Raw genomic sequence first — 22,394 nt, 5'->3', positions numbered from 1 at the left:
AAACACATTGTTTCACTTACCTGGGGCTTCCCCAAACCCCCAGCAGCTGTCCTGTCCTGCGCCGGCCCTGCCCGAGCCCCTGCTCTCCCGCCGCCGCCCCTCGACTTGTAAGTCGAGGCCAGCGCAGCCCTGCCAAGCGTATCCTTCGCGTTCCCCTCTGCAATAGCCGGGACCGCGAAGAAAGGATACGCGTGGCCAAAGCCGCGCAGGCGCAGTGGCCCGGGGTCGAAACCGAAAGTAGCTGGCGGCGGGAGAACGGAGGCTCGTCGAGGAGCGGCGCGGGACAGGACGGCTGCTGGTTGGGGAAGCCCCAAGTAAATGAAACAATGGCCTCAATTCACTAAGCTGATCTACTGTCTTTAATGACGTTTCTAGAGTTGTTACCATGGTGATAAGGCTTGTAGTACTCAGGAAACATTTTTACCTCAGGCAAACCTAAAGTTAACTCTTCTGTCTTTAAGTTAACTCTCCAATCCTTAAAATAACTCCAGAGTTAATTAACTGCGTGTGAAAATAACTACAGAGGAGGTTAATTAACTACAGAGGAGGTTAATTAAGGATTGAAGAGATAAGATAACTCTCTCACGTGTGGAGGTAAGTTTTCTCTTGCCTTATTATCTCCAGCATGATCTTAGTGAATTGAGGCCAATGTGTTTATATTCGATCTACAGTTCCCTGTTAAGCAATACCAGTTGCCTGGCTGTCCTGCTGGTCCTCTGCCTCTAAAAATTTTAGCCATAGAGAATGAACAAGCATGCAGATCAGATAGATCTGATGAAAATGTCAGAACCAACAAGATTAGCTGCATGCTCGTTTCTGGTGCTATTCAGACACTACTGCAGCCAAATAGTCCAGCAGAGCTGCCAGGCAACCGGTATTGTTTAAAAGGAAGTAAATATGGCAGCCTCAATATTCTTCTCACTTCAGATGTCCTTTCAGCTCCTATTCCAGAGTGTAATGAGATCAATATTCAGATCTGACAGAGGAAAGCCAGCATAAACATGTATGCAATTTGTTTCAGATTTCTTTTTGGATATTGATCTAAAATGTATCAAAAAGACATACACATAGAATGGTAGCCAGCTTTTCGATCAATATTTTCCAGCATGTCCAATCTGCTTCTGATTGAGAAATCAATTTTTAGTTTAGGATTGCTCCCTGGAAATCAGTAGGCTGTATATTTTTTTATCTGTCGGGTCTGCTCTACTACGCAGGCGCAGGAGACTTGCACCTGCACAGTAGAGCGGCCCAACAGCGATCGGCTATTTCCTCCTATCTGCTAGCATAGAGCCAATACTGCACCTGCGCTGGAGCCGGGAAGGTAAATATTTACATCCCTGCTGTTTAGAGGGGCACATCGAGACCGCCGTGGGACACTGGAGGACAGGGGAAGCCTCGATAGGATCCGAAGGCTTCCCCCACCCGAGGCGAGTACCACCAAGGGGAACATTTTTTAGTTACAGGTTTTCTTTAAAGCAGATAAAAAGAATTTCTAAAGCTAAACATTCCCTTTAGAAAGGTAAGCTTTGGTTGGTAAATAACTTAAAGGATACACAAGGTGACGTGACATGTTAGGATAGACGTGTATGTACAGTGCCAAGCACACAAATAAATATGCAGTGTTCCTTTTTTTAATTTCTCTGCCTGAGAGTTAAAAATACGGTACGTAAATGACAGTTTCTGGACCATAGCGTAACCCTCACTGATACGAAATTACAACCATAAAACATTACCTGGCAGAAAATGGCAGGAAAGAGATAAGGGGGCAATAGTTCATAGATTTAAGCTCAGGAATACTTCAATTAATGTGTTATTGAATGGAAACACAACAAATAAGTAAAAACTTAAAAAGTAGATATGAATATAAAATACAATTGCGGGACATTTAAAAAAAAGTCATTGTAGGAGAAAGAGGATAGATACAATTGTTTATCTCATCAGTTTATTATCACCTTGTGTTTCCTTTAATCAGGAAATAAAACAACGCACACAGTAATCAAAGAGCGCCACACATAGCTTTGCTACTGCTTTAATGATAAGACTGTTTCCCCTTTTTGAAGGCAATAATTACACATCCTTTTCCAGGTAAAATGTCTTTTTTTTCTCTGGCACCGTCATCATTTTTTCATTTTAAAAAAAGTAATAAAGAAAAAAATAAAAACAAAAAGTACCTCTTTGGTGAGGCAGGTACCAACAGAACTTTTGGAACATTTTGTAAACTGAACGGCAATACAGCGCTATACTTTACTTTTATAAAGTTTGGGTACCACAGATAGTCATCACAATGCATTTTGTGATTTTATAAAAGAATTTTAAAGCAGAGGCACAAAGCAAAAAAAGGATTTAAGTAGGATATAAACATCCCTGTTTTAGATATATTTATATATATTTATATATATATATATTTTTTATATATATATATAAAAAAGTGCATAATATTCTAGTTTGAATCTCAACATGTGGCCACATCAACAACGGTTTCCAAGTTAACGACTTGTTAATCCGCAACTGTTTGCAAGAGGTTTACTCCTGCCGATGGACAGTCCATCAATGGTGCAACTTGCATGGGAACTGAAGAGCGACAGAAACGTCCCTTTTCTCGTGTAATTCAGGCTTATCCATGCCATTCTTTGCAGTTTGAGGAAACAAAAAGTTTTTAGTGTTTACAATACACCATCTGAGTTACAAGGAGTTGGCATTCTCCAGCAAAGGGGGTCCATCTCTGTGGATGGATGGATGAGGAGGCTCCCGTTTGTAAGTTTTTGGAGGGAGCTTCGGAATAGGCTGAGAAGTACTCTGTCGGGGTGGGACAGGTGGGCCGGTAATGGCAGGCAGTTCTAGATCTTGGACTATTAAAGGGGGAGAAGGTAAATGTCTTCTTGTTCCATGAGGGGATGGAGTCTGTGGTGGAGGAGGGGTGAACGGTGAAGGACTATAAGGAAAGAACGTAGTTGAATGTTCACTTTTTCGTCCAAGAGGAGGTGGTTGAAGGTGCAGCGGAGAGCTAGAAAAGACGTCAGGAGTACGCACTGGCTCTCGTGGTGGTAGAAGCGGGGGGCTTTCAGGACCCTCAGAGACCGAGGTGCGCTCAGACATTGGGTACCGTGGGGAGTATCCTTTGTTAGGTTGTCGAGGTGGTATTGCTGGAGGGCTGTCTACGTGTTTAGACATCATCTGAAAATAAAAAGACACACAGGATATCATGAACAAAATCGATCAGATTTGTCACGACTGAAAATATAAGGTTAAAACAAACTTTATTACAATGAAACAAACGCTTCAAATTATAAAACTGTACAAAGTACTCATGAGTAGTCCGGTATTTTGATTGGATAATTCATCATCGAGCGGTACGAACGATTAACAGCAATTATCATCCAAACCAATCCACCAGGACGGACTGGTCTACATGGACGATAATCGCTTTCTTTTACCATTGTTGGGGAATTTATTTTAAACAAATGTTCACTGACCTGTCATTCGTTTCGGGTGACCGCGGCCACACAATTGTGCTGACCTTAAGCAGTAGGCCTGAACAATAAATCAAATTTAAACTGAAATCGAGATCACAATTTCGGAATCGTCAAAGCGGCGAGTATCGCGATGATGTAATTTCTGCATAGGGGAAGTTTGAAGAAGCGGCTTCATACTTCCCCCTAAGTCCCGGCGAGTGCGGCCCACAGCATCTGCAGTGTTGGACATACCTTCCGCACAAACCCAACACTGTCTGGCCTCTATCGCCATCTGCCGACTCTTGTGCATGGCATACTTCCTGGTTCCTGTATGTCACAAGAGGAAGTATGCTGTGCATTAGATCCTGCAGGAGAAGAAGTGGATAGATAGGCATCATTGGACTTGTGCTGGAAGGCGTATCCAGCACTGCCCGCAGCTTTGGGGACAGAGGGGCCACAGAGAGAACCAAAGCGGGTACAGAGAGAGATCCACAGTGGGCACAAAGAGAGACCCAGAGGGGACACAAAGGGGAGCACAAAGAGAGACACAATGGGGACACAGAAAGACACACACAGAGGGTGCACAAAGAGAAACGGGACCGACACAAAAGGGGAACAAAGCTTGATTTGAAGGAAACCGTGAATCGAATCGAAATTGTAATTTCGGACAGAAATCGCTCAATTACATTTTTCCTAAAATCGTTCAGGCCTAGTGTAAACGTAATCTGTACACTGCAAATACTAGTACACCAGAGGCAGGGGGTGGATGATCCAGCTCAGCCAGTTTATTTTGTATTTTCGGTTTGAGTTTTCAAACTGAGTGGGCCATTTAAGCTGCTGTGTAATCCGTCCAGAGCAAGCTGTATATAAGAAATTAAAAAAAAAATTATAGTGAAGGACGTTTCACCAGTTTACAAAATGAAGAGGAGTAAAGTGCCATTTTACTAAAGCACTGCATAGAGTTGGTATAATTGGTAGCCAAAAATGAGTGTTAAGTCACTCCTCCCACTGCCACTGACAGTGCATGGCAGTGTAGATAATCTGAGGAGGGAGACAGAGACCAGAGGCTCCCTGTAATGCCTTAAAGGACAACTGTAGTGAGAGGTATATAGAGGCTGCCATATGTATTTCCTTTTAAACAATACCAGTTGCCTGGCAGACCTGCTGATTTGGCTGCAGCAGTCTCTGAATAACACCCTAAACAAGCATGAAGCTAATCTTGTCAGCTCTGACAAAAATGTCAGAAACACCTGATATGCTGCATGCTTGTTCAGGGTCTATGGCTAAAAGTATTAGAGGCAGAGGATCAGCAGGACAGCCAGGCAACTGGTATTGTTTAAAAAGAAATAAATATGGCAGTCTCCATATACCTCTCACTACATTTGTCCTTTAAAGAGACACTGAAGGGAAAAAAATATATGATATTATGATTTGTATGTGTAGTACAGCTAAGAAATAAAACATTAAGATCAGATACATCAGTCTAATTGTTTCCAGTACAGGAAGAGTTGAGAACCTCCAGTTGTTATCTCTATGCAAACAAGCCATTCAGCTCTCCAACTAAGTTAGTCGTGGAGAGGGCTGTTATCTGACTTTTATTATCTTAACTGTAAGTGAACTGTTTACTTTTTCTCTGCTAGAGGAGAGGTCATTACTTCACAGACTGCTCTGAAAGAATCATTTTGAATGCTGAGTGTTGTGTAATCTGCACATATAAAGCCGCATCTACACGAGTAGATGCGGCCGCGATGCTCCTTATCAATCGAGCTGCTGATGCGGCTCGATTGATAAGATCCGACAGGACGGATCACCGCACCGCCGATTCCCTGCTCGCTCCCCGCGAGGGGACAATGGCAGGGAATAGAGCGGAAGATAAGCGGCGGCGGCGGGGACGAGCGGGGAATCGAATGCGGCGCACGCGCGGCGAGCGGGGACGCGGTGGGCACGCGGAAGAGGCGATCCGGCGGCTAATCGAGCCGCCGGATCGCAGCCTCATCTACCGTGTAGATGAGGCTTTATAGAATAAGGCAATGTTAGAAAAAACACTATACAGGATCTTCTCAAAAAATTAGCATATTGTGATAAAGTTCATTATTTTCTGTAATGTAGTGATAAACATTAGACTTTCATATATTTTAGATTCAAATACACACAACTGAAGTAGTTCAAGCCTTTTATTGTTTTAATATTGATGATTTTGGCATACAGCTCATGAAAACCCAAAATTCCTATCTCAAAAAATTAGCATATTTCATCCGACTAATAAAAGAAAAGTGTTTTTAAAACAAAAAAAAAGTCAACCTTCAAATAACTATGTTCAGTTATGCACTCAATACTTGGTCGGGAATCCTTTTTCAGAAATGACTGCTTCAATGTGGCGTGGCATGGAGGCAATCAGCCTGTGGCACTGCTCAGGTGTTATGGAGGCCCAGGATGTTTCGATAGCGGCCTTAAGCTCATCCAGAGTGTTGGGTCTTGCGTCTCTCAACTTTCTCTTTTGGCATTTTCCTCCTGACCTGAACCCCATAGAGAATCTGTGGGATATTGTGAAGAGAAGGTTGAGAGACACAAGACCCAACACTCTGTATGAGCTTAAGGCCGCTATCGAAGCATCCTGGGCCTCCATAACACCTGAGCAGTGCCAGGTTGCCTCCATGCCACGCTGCATTGAAGCAGTCATTTCTGCAAAAGGACTCCCGACCAAGTATTGAGTGCATAACTGAACAATTATTTGAAGGTTGACTTTTTTTTTGTTTTAAAAACACCTTTTTTTTATTGGACGGATGAAATATGCTAATTTTTTGAGATAGGAATTTTGGGTTTTCATGAGCTGTATGCCAAAATCATCAATATTAAAACAATAAAAGGCTTGAACTACTTCAGTTGTGTGTATTTGAATCTAAAATATATGAAAGTCTAATGTTTATCAGTACATTACAGAAAATAATGAACTTTATCACAATATGCAAATTTTTTGAGAAGATCCTGTATACCTAAAAATAAAAGTATGAGAATATTTTCTTTGCTGCTAATCTTCTAGTAATTATTCATAGTACACAACCAATTCATTATATCATATATTTTTTTCCGCTTCAGTGTCTCTTTAAAGCAAGACCCAAACACTTGCACAGAACACAAAGTTGTTGAATAAATTTACTTCTCTGTATTCTGTGTTCGTTTAGGCAAACCATAGTAAACACTGAGGCTTAACCCTTCCAGTGCCTTCTGCAAAAGTGAAACTAAGTAAAACTTCAGGGTTTTTTTTTAGGATTTCCATAAATTGTAATAAAGATTTTTTTTCCTCATAAAGGTTATTGTGCTGTGGCTAATCTTTTAAAGCAAAGAGGAAGTTCTGAGCCTAGTTCCACTTCACAGCAAAGAAACTGCCTGATAAATATCTGCAGCTGCTGATTGCACCTGTCAAAACTGGGCAGCAAGGAGAGTATGGGGGATGCCTGTACAGACTTCAGACAGATCACCCATACAAGCACAAACCATTATTTTGGCTGTCAGCAGTCATTGCGTGAGTATACGCATCTTAGTCTGAATGTACAATAAACAACGTCTGAGCTTAAGGCTGACAATTCTAGGCTGCCGCAGAATTAAGATCCGTCATATATGCCTTATTAGCACTGACCTCAGGGAGGAATTAAAACAGAGTAAAGCTTTTATACTGAGAGAAAACTTAGAGTGTGTGCAGCTGTCCCTGATTTCAGTGGCCTCCACATCTTCAATTACCCAGCAAAATACTCCATGGCAAATATTACTGTAGTCCATCGCAGTGTAGTGCCTCCCACTCTTCCTATATCTCTCCACTCTCTATAGAAAAGAATAGGCTGCTCGGCAGATAGACAAGCTGTGTCTCCGTACGGTGATCATTCCTAATGTGTCATCATTCGTTAACAGTGATCCAAAGTTTTCATGTAACGTTGTTTGTCCCTATATCTACGATTTCTGTTTGTCTATGAGGAGAACTAACTGACAATTGAAGGGGGGCGATACAGATTAATAAATATATGCAGGCATATCGGACAATCTATTTCAACTAGGGTATTACATTTTGCATATGATTTCCTGTATGCAAATTTTAAAGTGAATTTTCGTATGCGTCTATCAATCATTACACGAGAAACGAAAGCATGTTGCAGAACTCTATCCATATTTTTCTGCATTGTACTGCATGCAAAAATTTGCATTCAATGGTTATTACTCTATAGGTATTCAATGGTTACATTTTCAATGCGAGAATTTGCACTTAGTGGAAATGGGCCCTGAGGCCCAGAACCCACTAGCAGTGCACTAGCAGTGCTTTTCTAAGCGCTTTGGATTTGAAAAGTTCTTGCTTATGTAATGCTCTATGTGTTCTTCCACTTGGGATGTATTTTAAAAAAAATCCCCCCAGCATTGCATTAGTAAGAGCTTTTGAAATCACAAGCGCTTACAAAAGGCCCAAGAGTGACCAGAACCTAGAAAAATTACATTTTTTACGATGTACTTGCGTATTCTACATTGCAAATTAATAGCCATATAGCAATTTGTAACAAATACTAATAACATCAGATATTAGAATTATTTCTGCATTACCTTTGATGGGGATGACTCGGTTGGGGCGGATTCTGGTCGTCTGCGAGGAGGGACAGGCGGAGGAACCTGAATTTCATCACAAATCTTCGTGAAGTTGATAGAAGACACTGAGGCAGAGCCTGAAGTAACAATATAAATGCTGATTTATACATTAGGAAAACAAAACCATCATTCACGCAGTAAGATGAAACCTCACATACTATGTATACTCCTATATACGCGGACCCGTGTATAACCCAAGGTACCCACTTTACCCTTAGAAACCAGGAAAAAGTTATTGACTCGCGGATAATCCCCCCTCCCCCAGTTGCCAAATGTGCCCCCAGTACAAGTCACCCTTCCTCCTCATAGCCAGATGTGCCCCAAGGATGATACAGCGGTTTCTTAAGACGCCACTAGATGGAGTCATAGATACGAGACAGCGATTGCCACACAGGAGGAATCCCTGATCAATGCACCGCTGACACTTTGCTTGCACGCTCCGCTCCACAAGCCAGGGGACACAGATAGCCTTGAGGGGCACGGACAAAGCAGGGACCAAGCTGACAAGAGCAAGATCACTAGTGCATGATCATTGCACTCCTCTGCCAATAACAAAACCTGATCCACCATCCATTCTGCTCCACTGACTCGCATATAAGCCGAGGGGGTAACTTTTCAGCACATTTTTTTGTCCTGAAACGCTAGGCTTATGCCTGAGTATATACAGTAGTTATCACAAACAGAGATCTACATAAAGGTGCCCATACACGGTACAAAAAAAATGTTCAATTTTCCCATTTATTCGACCAAAACGATTGAATGAAAGTTTCAAAGAATCTTTTTTTCTATCAAGAAAAAAGAATTGATTATTCTGTTTTTTCAATAAAAATCCAATTGGACATTCACAAATCTTTATATTTGATCTAACGGAATAATTGAACAAAATTATATAATCGAAACAAAATTAAAAAAATTGTACCATGTATGGGCACCTCTAGGAGGACAGTGAGTGATGTCAATCACTGAGGGAGACAACAGATACTGCCCTATGAGGACCATACTGCACATCAGAGGGGAAGGAGTACAGTATATTAAGCCAGATTTTCCAATAAAGTCAAAACAAATTATAGTGTATAAATTCCCTTGAAAGTGCTTATAAAAGTCTTAAAATTTTTACATTTATTTCAGAATAGGAAACTTTAAGTCAAACACAAAAAATTAAAAGACCACTATCAAAAAAACCTGTAAAATATAAAACACACTTCTATAAAATGTGCATTTCTTTCAGAGTTAAATGCTGTCACTTACAGTAGGAAGTGAATAGTAGACTGAGCTGACAGATTTTGGACTAGACCATCTCCTAATGAGAGGTTCTCAGTACTTTTGTTAAGAACAAATGAAATACTATCAGGAAATGGGTATAGGACAAAAGGTGAACAGACTCTTGGGTGCATGCAAAAATTATTATTTATTAATTTAATCAATTAAATAGAAAATTTGAAAAACCACATACACAAAAATATCAATATACATAGGACAACATATAACTAATGAACATTTATTAAATAAAAGCGGACAAAAATATCCCAGGTAGCTCGATGGGAGGCTGCAGTCCTCCAATCCTAATCTATATTAATGTTCCTATAAACCTAGCAGGATGGTGATGCTATTAATGAGAATTGTGCTATTGCACTATTGATGGAGGCAAAGTTCAGAGAATGCCCATATAAATCCAGAAAATCCAGTGATGTACAAAGGACCAAGAGCTCTAGGCCTAAAACTGGATTGTTAATAAGCAGCCTTGTGATCTGAAATGATGTAAATTGATGCCCAAACCTCCGCTTAAATGCGCTATAAGGATCACTGTAGATAAAGTGGTCCTGGACCCAATCGCAGTCCTGAAGAAAGCATCCACAGATCCGTGGATACCGCATCACTTGCTTGGTTATAAATCACAAGTAAAGATGGAACACAGCGGTGAAGCACACAGCAGAAGCAGAAGCGATGCAATCAAGCACAGTGCAGGTAGTTCACATGCAATTCAATGGAATAGCTGTATCAGCAGGCATATAACAAAAGTTCTTTAAGCAGCAAAGCAGAGGTAGCTGGGTTAGCATAAGTGAATTAGCTGCATAGTTCCAAGTAGAGCATAGAGCTGCATAGCAAACAGTACATAATTACCATCCTGCGTAAGTAAATCCGGATAGGTAAGGAATCCCTTGGTTACAGGAAGGCTCCTGGGATAGTGTCCACGGGTGGACGCATATGTACCGACATGTTTCGCCGTTACCAATGACTGCCTCTTCAAGGATAGTGTCCTTCTTAGTCTCTGTCCGCATATAACTAATGCGGACATTTAAATCCTCCAGACCTGCCTCCCCAGCCCCCGTGACCCGCCTCATCAGCCGCAAAGGCGGCTGGTACACGGCGCGCGACGTCACACGCCATCCAGCGCATCAGAGCGCACAGAGGCAGAAGTGATTGCGTCGTGCGTCCCACAGTGGAGCGCAAATAGGAAGTACGGCGCTCCACTGTCGGCGACCAAGGGGGGGAGGGGGAAAGCGCGCACCGGATCACAGCTAAACATCATGTGTTTTATACAAAACAAAACAAAAATAATGAAAAATTCATTAAGAAAAAAGATAATACATAAAGCAAAAAACAAAAGCTATCAAAAATATAAATATAGCAAGAAATGTGCATATATATGTTTATACACACAAATCGTATCCAATGAAACTCATAACTATAACTATGGCAATATACCAATACGAGGCTGAATGACCGGGTCCTATAAATATAATAAGTAATATGAATGGGTGCACGTCACGCGCCGTGTACCAGCCGCCTTTGCGGCTGATGAGGCGGGTCACGGGGGCTTGGGAGGCGGGCTCCTGGAGGATTTAAATGTCCGCATTAGTTATATGCGGACAGAGACTAAGAAGGACAATATCCTTGAAGAGGCCGTCATTGGTAACGGCGAAACATGTCGGTACATATGCGTCCACCCGTGGACACTATCCCAGGAGCCTTCCTGTAACCAAGGGATTCCTTACCTATCCGGATTTACTTACGCAGGATGGTAATTATGTACTGTTTGCTGTGCAGCTCTATGCTCTACTTGGAACTATGCAGCTAATTCACTTATGCTAACCCAGCTACCTCTGCTTTGCTGCTTAAAGAACTTTTGTTATATGCCTGCTGATACAGCTATTCCATTGAATTGCATGTGAACTACCTGCACTGTGCTTGATGGTATCGCTTCTGCTTCTGCTGTGTGCTTCACCGCTGTGTTCCATCTTTACTTGTGATTTATAACCAAGCAAGTGACGCGGTTTCCACGGATCTGTGGATGCTTTCTTCAGGACTGCGATTGGGTCCAGGACCACTTTATCTACAGTGATCCTTATAGCGCATTTAAGCGGAGGTTTGGGCATCAATTTACATCATTTCAGATCACAAGGCTGCTTATTAACAATCCAATTTTAGGCCTAGAGCTCTTGGTCCTTTGTACATCACTGGATTTTCTGGATTTATATGGGCATTCTCTGAACTTTGCCTCCATCAATAGTGCAATAGCACAATTCTCATTAATAGCATCACCATCCTGCTAGGTTTATAGGAACATTAATATAGATTAGGATTGGAGGACTGCAGCCTCCCATCGAGCTACCTGGGATATTTTTGTCCGCTTTTATTTAATAAATGTTCGTTAGTTATATGTTGTCCTATATATATTGATATTTTTGTGTATGTGGTTTTTCAAATTTTCTATTTAATTGATTAAATTAATAAATAATAATTTTTGCATGCACCCAAGAGTCTGTTCACCTTTTGTCCTATACCCAATATTTTGCTGACATGGTGCATGCAGAATTTTAATATAGTGGTCTTCTGATTTAGGTTATATTGAGTCATTCAGACTCTTGAATCATAGTTGTCTGTATCCTGTCTGGGCCTCCTTGTTGCAATACAATTAATTACTATCAGGAAATGATCTATACAATCATGTCGGCCAGCCTCCCTACACAGGTGCACATTATTTTAGCAGTTGGACTGAGCAATTCAGTAAGTACTTTGGTAAACAAAGAAATAACTGAGAATATCCCATGAGGAGATGGACTAAACCAAAACCTGTCAGATATATCTGTCAGACTTTCACTACCTATTGTAAGTGCCAGTGACATAAGTAAAAGGTAATATATAGTGCATTTTATTCTGGGAGAAATCTACATTTCATATGTATGTATGAAAGTTGTCTTTTAAAACGTGCAAGGCAGCTTTCTTTACTCTTCCAACCTGTCAGGGGAGCTCTGCGCGATAAGCAGCTCAGACTGCTTTTAGATGACCAGTATTAGAAAATACTTGGTAGCTAAGACCATTTATATATGCTCTAGTCTAGTTCATCTACATTATCACCTTTCAATAAAGCCATTTTCCATAAATCTATGCAGCAAAAACCAAGCCTAAACCACCTGAAATCTATTATGGTAACGTGATAAACAAAAAGACCTAAGAAAAACTAAGCTACTGAAGAATCATAGAACTGCGTTGAAGACAAGGACTTGGAAAGACACCTACGTGAATGAAAAGGACTTGATGGGTCGGAATCGAACACACTGCAGACGTCGGTGGTGCTGGATGCTGTGGATTGTGGAGGAGGAGTTAAGGGTGTCCTGGGTGAGTTTGGTGCAGAGGCTGCGGTTTCTGTTTCACTCTCTGGGATGCGACTGTAGCTGATCTTTCGTGGCTCTTGTTGTAAGGGAGTGGGATGCCTCATTGTGCCCGGCCTTGTGTTTGACGGACGCACGCCAGGAGACTTCAGAGGATAGTTGTACTTTTTTTGCTGAAGGAGAGGAAAAACACAAAACGAGGGATTGATTCCTAAAGAAAGACATTTTCACTCAGTCAGTTTTTTACTTGTAACATCCAATCGAATTCATGAAAACCTGATATCAGAGAGCATGTGTGGTTGCCTTTCACTATTAGCATAGGGACTACACAACGCAACTGGCCTTGAAGTGGGTTATGAGGCTCACCTTCATAACAATAGACTGTTGTGTGCATCTATATGAACTTGCATCTGCAGGCTTCATGTGAGCAGAGGGTTCATCTATTTTTTGCTGTGTACATTTCAGCATACAATTATAAAATGACAGTGTAACAAAAGTGATAGATGGACTGGGAATAAAAAGCAAGCTTGGCATTTTTGTCACATGTCCACAATGGGGTGGACTGGCAAATATCGTCATTCCACGTGGCACACTAAGGGCCCGTTCACACTGCACGCGTTTCCAGCCGCGTTTTGGAAACGCGTGCAGGTGGCCAAAACGCACGACATCAGACATTGCATAGAGTGCAATGTCTAATGTTCACACTGCATGCGTTCCGGGAACGCATGCTGCACGCAGATTTTGCAAAAACGCGTGGCTGTCCCATTCACTTTTCAGTGATGGGATCAGCCACGCAACGCACACAAACGCGGATGGCCATGCGTTCGTACGCGTTGCGGTCCGCACGCGTTCCGCACGCATGGCCATCCGCATTTCTGATCTGAACGGGCCCTTATGGCCAAAGAGAATGTAACTATGTAACTATGAGGCTGCTTTATCAGGGGAAAAAAACTACAAATAAACAAGTTCTGACCTGCCCACAAATTTGATCAGGGACCTTCCTTAGTGCACCAGTCCTGCTACAAACTACAGCTGGCTATACACTATTATTCTACTATTGAAAAGACTGATCAATTTGATCATCTCAAAACTAAATGGTCGTGAACATGAATGCACATTTTCATTCTTTTTTATACTTTAGTGCTGATACCAACTGATTTGTTCATGGCTGACAAACTATTGCGACAGGTGCTAAATTGTGAGTGATCATTGGAACGATTGTTTGCTTTAATGATCATGACCTAACAACACGTTGTAATAATTTAGAACTACTGTGCCTATTCATAAGCACTGCAAAGGTGAATGACCTTTATAGCTTGTTCTGACTTTTTAGCCTGCTGGTGAGGTCATTGCTCTGCCACTTTGTGTACCTGTGAGGCCTAGAACCCACTAGGAGCGCTTTGTGATTTGAACAGCTCTTGCTAATGTAATGCTATGGGTGTGATCCCACTTGAGCGTTGTGATTTTATAAAAATCCCCCATAGCATTGCATTAGCAAGAGCTTTTTCAAATCACTAGCGCTTAGAAAAGGCTGCTAGTGGGTTTCAGCCCTGATTGTCTGAGGCCCCCTCTACTATAATGCTGAATTACCATGAAATAAAAAAAAAGTTTACCAATTCTATGGGCTACATCTTAACAGTACCATTTGAAAACATAGTAAATAGTGTGACTTGCAGTATGACTTTAGTTCTTGCTGTCATATTAATTAACAGCCACTAGATGGCACATCTGCATCTACAGTATGCTTAGCCAGGGAAAAAGTCACCACTATAATGAAAATGCGCATGATTGACTAATGATGTATGGCCACCTTAAGTCTGGCTTTAAATATAAAAACCTAAAAACACTGCTTACAAATCTTGGCAAAGTCTTTGCATTCCGTGGCTCAATGTCCAGCGACTTCTTAAACAAGTAGTCTTCAAATTCCTTCTCTGCAACATTCCCCATCGGATTCAGGTTCTCAAAAAACCTCTGAAATAAATATAAAGAGTTACTGTTGAACACTGTATAATTGATAAGCACTGTGTTGGCGTTAAGCACTGTGTTGGAAGCTATAGTATTGAGGTAGTATTTAGCATTATTAGGATAGGACATATGACATAAAACCACAAAAAGAAAAATATCTATCCTGTCACAAAACTTGCACATCTGTGCAAAAAATATAATGGAGTCACAAATCAGAAAATACATGATAATTGTATTATTGAGACATACGCAGCACAATAAAGCGCAAAAAAAAAAATCAACAAAGCCGGTCCCAAAATCACAATAATTAATCCATTATGAAGGAAGATACTCCCTAAAGGTACTGGTTGTCATGGTCACGATTATATAATTCAATAATTCATATACCGGTATACCAAAGTGCGAGTGCAAAAAAATGCTAAAATTTGAAAAAAGGTCCCCAATCACCAGAAAAAAAACCCCTACCATTCAAAGAAAAAAAAAAAAAAACACCAAACACCCCCCCCCCCCAGCAACAGACAATTTAAGCGTAATTAATGAAATAATTAATATTAAACAGCGGTATGAATTATATCAGCTGATTTATTGCTTTTTATTCTTGTTGCTCTAGGTATGTCCCACTAATAAAATCATTGTGTATTTTCTTCACAGTTTTTTACTCCATTATCATTTTTGCGCATACGTGCTGGGTTGTTGCAGGATAGAACTTTTTCTTTTTGTGGTTCTAGGCGACAGGAATTGGTCTGCACTCCAGTTGTGTGTAGTCATTATCACAGGATGTGTCAGAAGCAGATAGTCATTACTTACACGGATGTCAGCTTCTACTTGTAAACAGTATGGCTGATTCTGATACTGCTGGATCTCTCCTGTGATCTCGGCTACTTTCCTCCTCTTGCTGAAGTTTACCAGTTCCTTCCCGTGTCTTTTCAGAAAATCAGGATTGCCTTCTTCTGTCTTTAAAATGTTGGTCAAATAAATACCTGGAGAAAACACAGTTTACAACGTTAAAACGAGGTCTCAGTTCTCTGTGGCCCTGTTTGGAGCCCAGCATGTGTTGTGTGTGTCCGATTAACATGTGGAACTGCGGGCAGGACGTGGCTGGTGATAAGGGCAGGATAGGGCAACTGATGTGGCCTACTTTGCTTACTGAAAAAAATGGATTCTGTTTTTAAAGTGGAACTAAACTCAGTTTACTCTCTGCTCAAGATGATTAGCCACTGCATATAACCTTTATGAAAAAAATGAATTATGCTTCATTAGAATTTATAGAAATCCTAAAAAAAAAACACTAACGTTTGCAATTTAACACTTTTCTTGCTCCTGCAAAGTTAAACCAAAGGATGCCTAAGCCTAAAAGCGTGTCGCAGGGCAGCACCTGCGAAGTCTTAACCTTTCAGCACATTTAAAAGCAAAATAATCACTCAAAGTAGGTTGTTCCTGATTAACTTAATTTCAATATTACTTTTCTTACCTTAATTATATTATATATTTGCTCTTGGGAGCGTACAAATGTAACATAGATAAGGTAAAAACAGAGGCAAACAGGTGAAAAAACTTTGTGAATCATGCCCTATATGTGGAATTAAGACTTATAATTGTGTGCTGTGCAAGAGTTCAGTTCACTTTAATGTTTGTAAATCGGCTGTAATAAACTTTTACTCAAATTATTTTGCTTCGGAACACTAAAAAGTGTTGACTACAAACAATACTTACCGCAAAAAGGCACACATGGTGGATTAATTGACCTGAGTTTAGCCAAATACTTCTTTTGGTGATCTTCGCTTAATTCATGAGCTTCTTCAAGAATTTTCCTCTGCCGACTTGGTATTTGCTAAATGGGGGAAGACATACAGAATGAAATGGTAGTAAACATTTTAATCTTAACATGGTATTGTTATCAAATTTAATCTATAGTCTGATAAAAAAAATATGACTGGTTTTCAAGGGTTAAAACCTATGCTTTACAATTAAATTCAATAAACCTGCCTTTACCGGGCAACATTATAAGACTAAGCTGGACGTGCATACACTTTGTAAACAAGGCAGAAACTTTTCTGCTGTATCCAGGGGGAGCAGAGAACTTTATTCTATTTGCTTACCAATTACTTCTTAGAAGTACATCTGATTATCTGTCCTGCAGCCTGCAATGATATCCGTCAGCTTCAGGAGGTGCAAATTACCTCCTGAACGAGAACTGGGCATGGAGATCTGGTTCAAAACGTAACTTGTGCTGGCAATGCGTTTTGCAGGTCTACACCAACTTCTTCAGGTATCGTGTCATGCGCCATATAACAGCAGACGGACAATTATTAAAAAATCTAATCCACGTTAGTTGGATGACCTCTGTTCTCCATCTCAGGAGAATGTTAGTAAGTCTACTCCTGCTGGCTGTCTGTGGCCCCCATGAACTCGTGTTATCCTCTGTTCCCATTACAACATTGCAATGTATGAAGTGTCACCAGAGCAGGAAGTGAAAGGCAGCAATACAGGCCAGCACAGTGCCTCTGATCCTTTCACACTAAATTTTTATTTTGAAATCCCAATCTCCGTTCTTCCTGCAGCAATGTACTCCTGTCAGTCAAAACAGGAAACAAGGACTATTCCCCTGAACAGGTTTGAGCTAAGTACCTGGAGAGTAGTGGGTAGTTTCGTACGAGCCAGAGCTCAGCAACTCCACTCAAAAAACACTGTTGTAGGAATCTACAAAAAACAACCCTTGCCTGATCATGTGACCAGCTGGACAATGGACCAGTAATGATATGTAGCTATTTTATTACTGCTGGAACTTGTTAACTTGTTGCACTGGATTAGGTCAAGATACATACAAATCCTTTTTTGTCTGACTTTAGACCAAGAATGTAATGTACATCACGTGACTTATGGCATGGTCACATTTTGCTTATATCTAATAACCTGCAACATATAGTTAAAGACTCCTGGGTTCAATCATTCCTATTGATGTGCACATTATTGGGTTAGATTTACATTTACAGGGTGGTGCACAAAAGACCGACACTTAGCCAGTCACATGCTCCAGTATACAGACAGACTACAGCAGCCAGTCCTCATGCACTCTCCTTGCTGTGTGTGTCCTCTCTGGCTAATGGAAGCCGGTTTCGCTAAATGCCATTAGTACACACACAAAGTACCACTCCCACACAGCAGCGCAAATATAGGTGAAACAGGCTTCATTACACCATAGAGAACACACACACAGCAGGTAGAGTAAGAGTTGCATGGGGACCAGCCGCCGGCACCTGACTGTATGCTGGCGCACATGACAGGCTCAGGGCCGGTCTTTCATACGCCATCCTGTATTATCTCAGAATAAAATACTCACCTCAAAGGTATTATCAAGTCTGTAAATCGGTGAGGAGTTCATGGCACTTACAACTTCAAGCACTCCGTTAAAGTTATTTAGCTCTTGAAAGACCTGGAGGATTTCAATAATCCGGCTCACAACCACCACCCGTTCTTCTAAGTTTTCTGTTTCTACAATACACCTGCAGGACAACATGGGGTACGTATGAAGATCAGTAGATGTAGTCACTGAACAGGAGGAAACCGCCACACATGCTCAAATGCAAGCAAAACCAAACCTCTGTAACAATCAAGCTTTTGTATTTATCTAGAATTATAACTATTTTCTTTATGAACAATGTATTATAAAACCACGCAGCCCCAAGAAATAAAGTGTTTACATAGAAAACCATTGTTTACAGCAAGCAGCTGAAAATCCACAAGAGACACAAAATAATAGCATACAAAATAGAAAACAGAAAAATATTGTGAAAGAGAATCCGACATGGTTCATACAACAATGACCAGAGGATGTAGAGAATGTAGGCAGTAACTTCAGTTAAACAGAGTGTGGTTTACTAAGTTTCCAGGTATTAACAAGATATAAACATCGTTCCCCAAGCAGGTCATTTACAAGTTCCTCTTAACCTCTGAGCAGAGTGCAAAAAAAAACAGGAGCATTATGCTGGCAGGTTACTGGCACCGCTCCACAGAGGTACAGCAATGACTTCAGTGCTGGATATAAACACAGTAAAAGGAAACACACAGCTTGCTACACAATGGAACTGTTACTTTTACACAACACTGTGTTTCTCAGAACAGACTGCAGGCCTAAACGGGGAATCTGTTTTTATTACTCAATGGGTCACCTATAATGGCCTTGTTGTTCAATAACAGGGTCATTTGCTCAATGGTTAAAAACATGTATTTTCTCTCTTTAACCTCCTGTTTAAACAAACTGGTCTACAATGCATGTTCTATTTTTAAAGCCCATCTGCAAGCAAAGACCTAAATATATCATTTAACAGCTTGGTAATTATTTCACACAAAAATGGAACATTTGAGCATTCCAACAGCTGCTACAGCTAAAATTATCATTATAAGACCTAAAGGAACATACTGGAGGGGGCTAAGATTAAAGGACAACTATGGTGAAAAATTGTAAAATGCACACATATAAAATGTACGTTTCTTCCCGAGTAAAATTCACTGTAAACTACCTTTTTCCTGTGTTGCTGTAGCAAGTAGTTTGTAAGAAGAAAAAAAAAAGCAGACAGATCAGTTTTTAGATTAGTTCATCTTCTCACGGGGGATTCCCAGATTTTCCTTTATTCTTTACAAAAGCACTTCTTGGAAATGCTCTATACAAAGATGCTGGCTGGCTTCCCTATTTGCTTAAATGCTAATTTGGCAGATGGACTTAGCAACTACTATTCACTAAGTGCTTTTGTTAGTTAAAGGGGCACTACAGCGAAAAACTGTAAAATTTAAAATATGTGCAAACATATACAAATAAGTACATTTTTTCCAGAGTATAATGAGCCATAAATTACTTTTCTCCTATGTTATTGTCACAGTAGGCAGTAGAAATCGTACAGAAGTGACAGGTTTTTGACTAGTCCATCTCTTCATAGGGGATTCTCAGCAAGGCTTTTATTCTTTATAAAGATATTCCCGAAAAAGGAGTTAAACAATGATGCTGGCCAGCGTCCCTGCTCCCTACACAGGTTTTTTGGCAGTTGGACAGAGCAACTGCCATTCACTAAGTGCTTTTGAAAATAAGTATATACCTGAGAATTCCCTATAAAGAGATGGACTAGTCCAAAACCTGTCACTTCTGTTAGATTTCTACTCCCTACTGTAAGTGACAGCAACATAGGAGAAAAGTAATTTATGGCTCATTTCACTCTGGAAAAAAATGTACTTATTTGTATAGGTTTGCACATATTTTACAGTTTTTCGCTGTAGTGCCCCTTTAAGAAATATCTGAGAATTCCTATGACAAGATGGACTAGTTCACTCACTAGCACCCTAGCACAGAGCACTTTCCCTGACGATGGCTCCAGTTTAGGAGCTGAAACATGTTGGACTGGTGGGGGGTTTTATCTTGTATGTAAGATTAGAAAAAGTATTATTCAAGGGATAGGATTGTAGGATCGAATAAATCTACCTGGATGGTGGTATCTAAAATATGATCTGCAATAGTGCAATCTTATCTTGATATGTTAATGATGCTCTCTATGAGAATTTTTTTTTATTGAAAATAATAAAAGTTACGTTTTAGTATATATACTTCTATAAGGATCAACGTTGTGTTTTTCTAGTCCAAAACTTGTCAGATTTTCAAAACCAACTTTGACAGTGACATAGACAGCAATGTACATTTTATATGTATGTATGCATGGATTTTACAACTTCACAATAGCTGTGTTTCAAGATTCTTTGTGTCATTGTACAGACAGCAGGGAAAAGGCACAGATTGGATGTCTCTGAGAAAACTGCAGTCTACAGCACAGGCAGTCTGTTATGTAGACAGTTGCCAGTGTCTGGTCTCCTGAGCCCGTACTTAAAGAAAACCTGTACTGAAAATTAATAGTCAAAATAACCATACACAAGTCATACTTACCTGCTGTGTAGTCTACTCCTCAATCTCTTTCTCCTCTCCTGTGTCCTGTTTGTCCACTGTGATCAATGGAATTCTCCGTCCTCCATTTTGAAAATGGCCATTACTCCGTAACAGCTTTCTGGTCAGCACACAGTTAAACTGTAACATCGCCCACTTGAGCCATAGGGAAACATGGACACATCAGTTCTCCTCTCAGCTGTAACTGACAGCAACTGATATAAAACTGACAGCAACTGATTTATTTCAGTTCTGACAAAATGTTGTCAGAACTGGAAGTGATCATTGTCAGAAGAAAATGGTGAGCTTCTGAGAGGAACTGATGGCAAGGTAACTATGTAATGTTCATGTGAAGTTACCTCATGTGTTTATTTTAAATAATTTTACTCAGTACAGGTTCTCTTTAAACAGTGATTCGGCTGATCATGAGGCTTAGAGGCACACACAAATCAGGACAGGTGTGCAGGAAATAAATCCAGGGCAGGTGTGCAGCATCACTTATGTTGACTTTCATAATTATCCACAGACATGCTGGGCATATTTAGAAAGTTTTATAAGCAACCAATGCAGAAACAAAATACCAGGAGCGTCCACCAAAAATCAAAAAGTAGTGTGCCAAAGGTCCTCACCCCAGTACCAAGGGGTCGCAATAGTGCAGTAACAACAAAGGACCGGCACCACACGATGTATTATAGCTCAGTAATGGTTTATTGTAGCATCAAAGCAATCATCAGCAACGACAGCCCGCTGTTTCGGCCAAACGACCTTTGTCAAGTTGCACAAGTGTGGTGCTGGTCCTTTGTTGTTACTGAACATAAGCAAACAAGTGACAAAAAGCATGCATGCTGTTCCCCAAATACAACTTCAATTATGTTCCTCTAAGAGGTGAAAAAAAAAATCTGACTGATAAGGAGAAATGTACTTTGAAATTGAAAATCTAAAACATTTCAAAGTGGACCCTAAAACTTTCAGGGAGTCCAGGAAAATGCCAACAGATAGAAGTATTGCCCAGGATTGGTCTCACCTGTACAAAGTGCTGAGAAACCCATTCATGTGACCAGATGAGAAGCTTAAAGTGGATCCGAGATAATCTTTTACACATTGCATAATTGTGTTCCTTACATTTAGTTTATAGGGCATTCCTCAAGCCTAATACTTTTTTTTTTGTTTTAATACCCTAATTCCCTATAAACTAAACAAGCCTCGCCTACAGCTCCTCCAGCGCCTTAGCATTTTGAGTCCCATGTAGCAAGTGCTCATGGGAGCTCAGTCTGGGGAGGAGGAGGCTTTTCCCGAAGGAGGAGGAGACGTTACCAGCCAGAGATTTCAGAGGCAAGGGGGCGGAGAGGGAAGGAGAGAGGAGTGGAGTTTTCACAGGCTGAGGGGTGGAGATGCAGAGCAGCTTTCTTGTGTGATGACAAGTAGAATATGGCTGCTCTCATTGTATCACAGGAAGAAATAATCATATACTGTTGAAGCTGTTTGCAGCTAGAGTTGTTGTGTAAACTATCTAAACTTTAGATAAAATACATAGACAAGTTAGTTGTTATAATTAGTTTTTTAACTCGGATCCACTTTAATCTCTGAGTCCAGGACTTGACTGTGGGGTGGCAAGTCTCTCTCTATAGTGTAAGCAAGTGGAAGTACCCAACCTCCTTTCTGAGATTAATGGAATGGTAATTGAGGGCCCATTGCTGAATAGAAGTGTAACTAAGCAGATGGAAGAGACCATTTTATTGGCACATGATTGAACTAAACAACTCATTACGACCTGGGCAGACAGGCTCAGGCAGCTACAAACAAATTATGAACCCA

The 22,394-nt window shown here is 40.6% G+C and overlaps 1 protein-coding gene across 1 annotated transcript in view; it reads right to left on the bottom strand.

Moving 5' to 3' along the window:
- Window positions 1–1,996: 1,996 nt before the first annotated feature.
- SOS1 (SOS Ras/Rac guanine nucleotide exchange factor 1) overlaps window positions 1,997–22,394 on the bottom strand; it is a 156,909-nt gene continuing 136,511 nt past the window's right edge. The window contains exons 16-22 of the mRNA XM_068232174.1: window positions 17,997–18,159; window positions 16,370–16,487; window positions 15,464–15,636; window positions 14,546–14,662; window positions 12,600–12,864; window positions 8,037–8,155; window positions 1,997–3,174 (exon numbers count right to left, since the gene is read on the bottom strand). Coding sequence (XP_068088275.1) covers window positions 2,683–3,174; window positions 8,037–8,155; window positions 12,600–12,864; window positions 14,546–14,662; window positions 15,464–15,636; window positions 16,370–16,487; window positions 17,997–18,159 — 1,447 coding nt within the window. The 3' untranslated portion in view covers window positions 1,997–2,682. The remainder of the gene's footprint in view (window positions 3,175–8,036; window positions 8,156–12,599; window positions 12,865–14,545; window positions 14,663–15,463; window positions 15,637–16,369; window positions 16,488–17,996; window positions 18,160–22,394) is intronic.

Source organism: Hyperolius riggenbachi, chromosome 4 (assembly GCF_040937935.1).
Source record: "Hyperolius riggenbachi isolate aHypRig1 chromosome 4, aHypRig1.pri, whole genome shotgun sequence".
NCBI lineage: Eukaryota > Metazoa > Chordata > Amphibia > Anura > Hyperoliidae > Hyperolius > Hyperolius riggenbachi.
The sequence above is the reverse complement of the archived record's forward strand: the minus strand, read 5'-3'. Positions and strand labels throughout refer to the sequence as shown.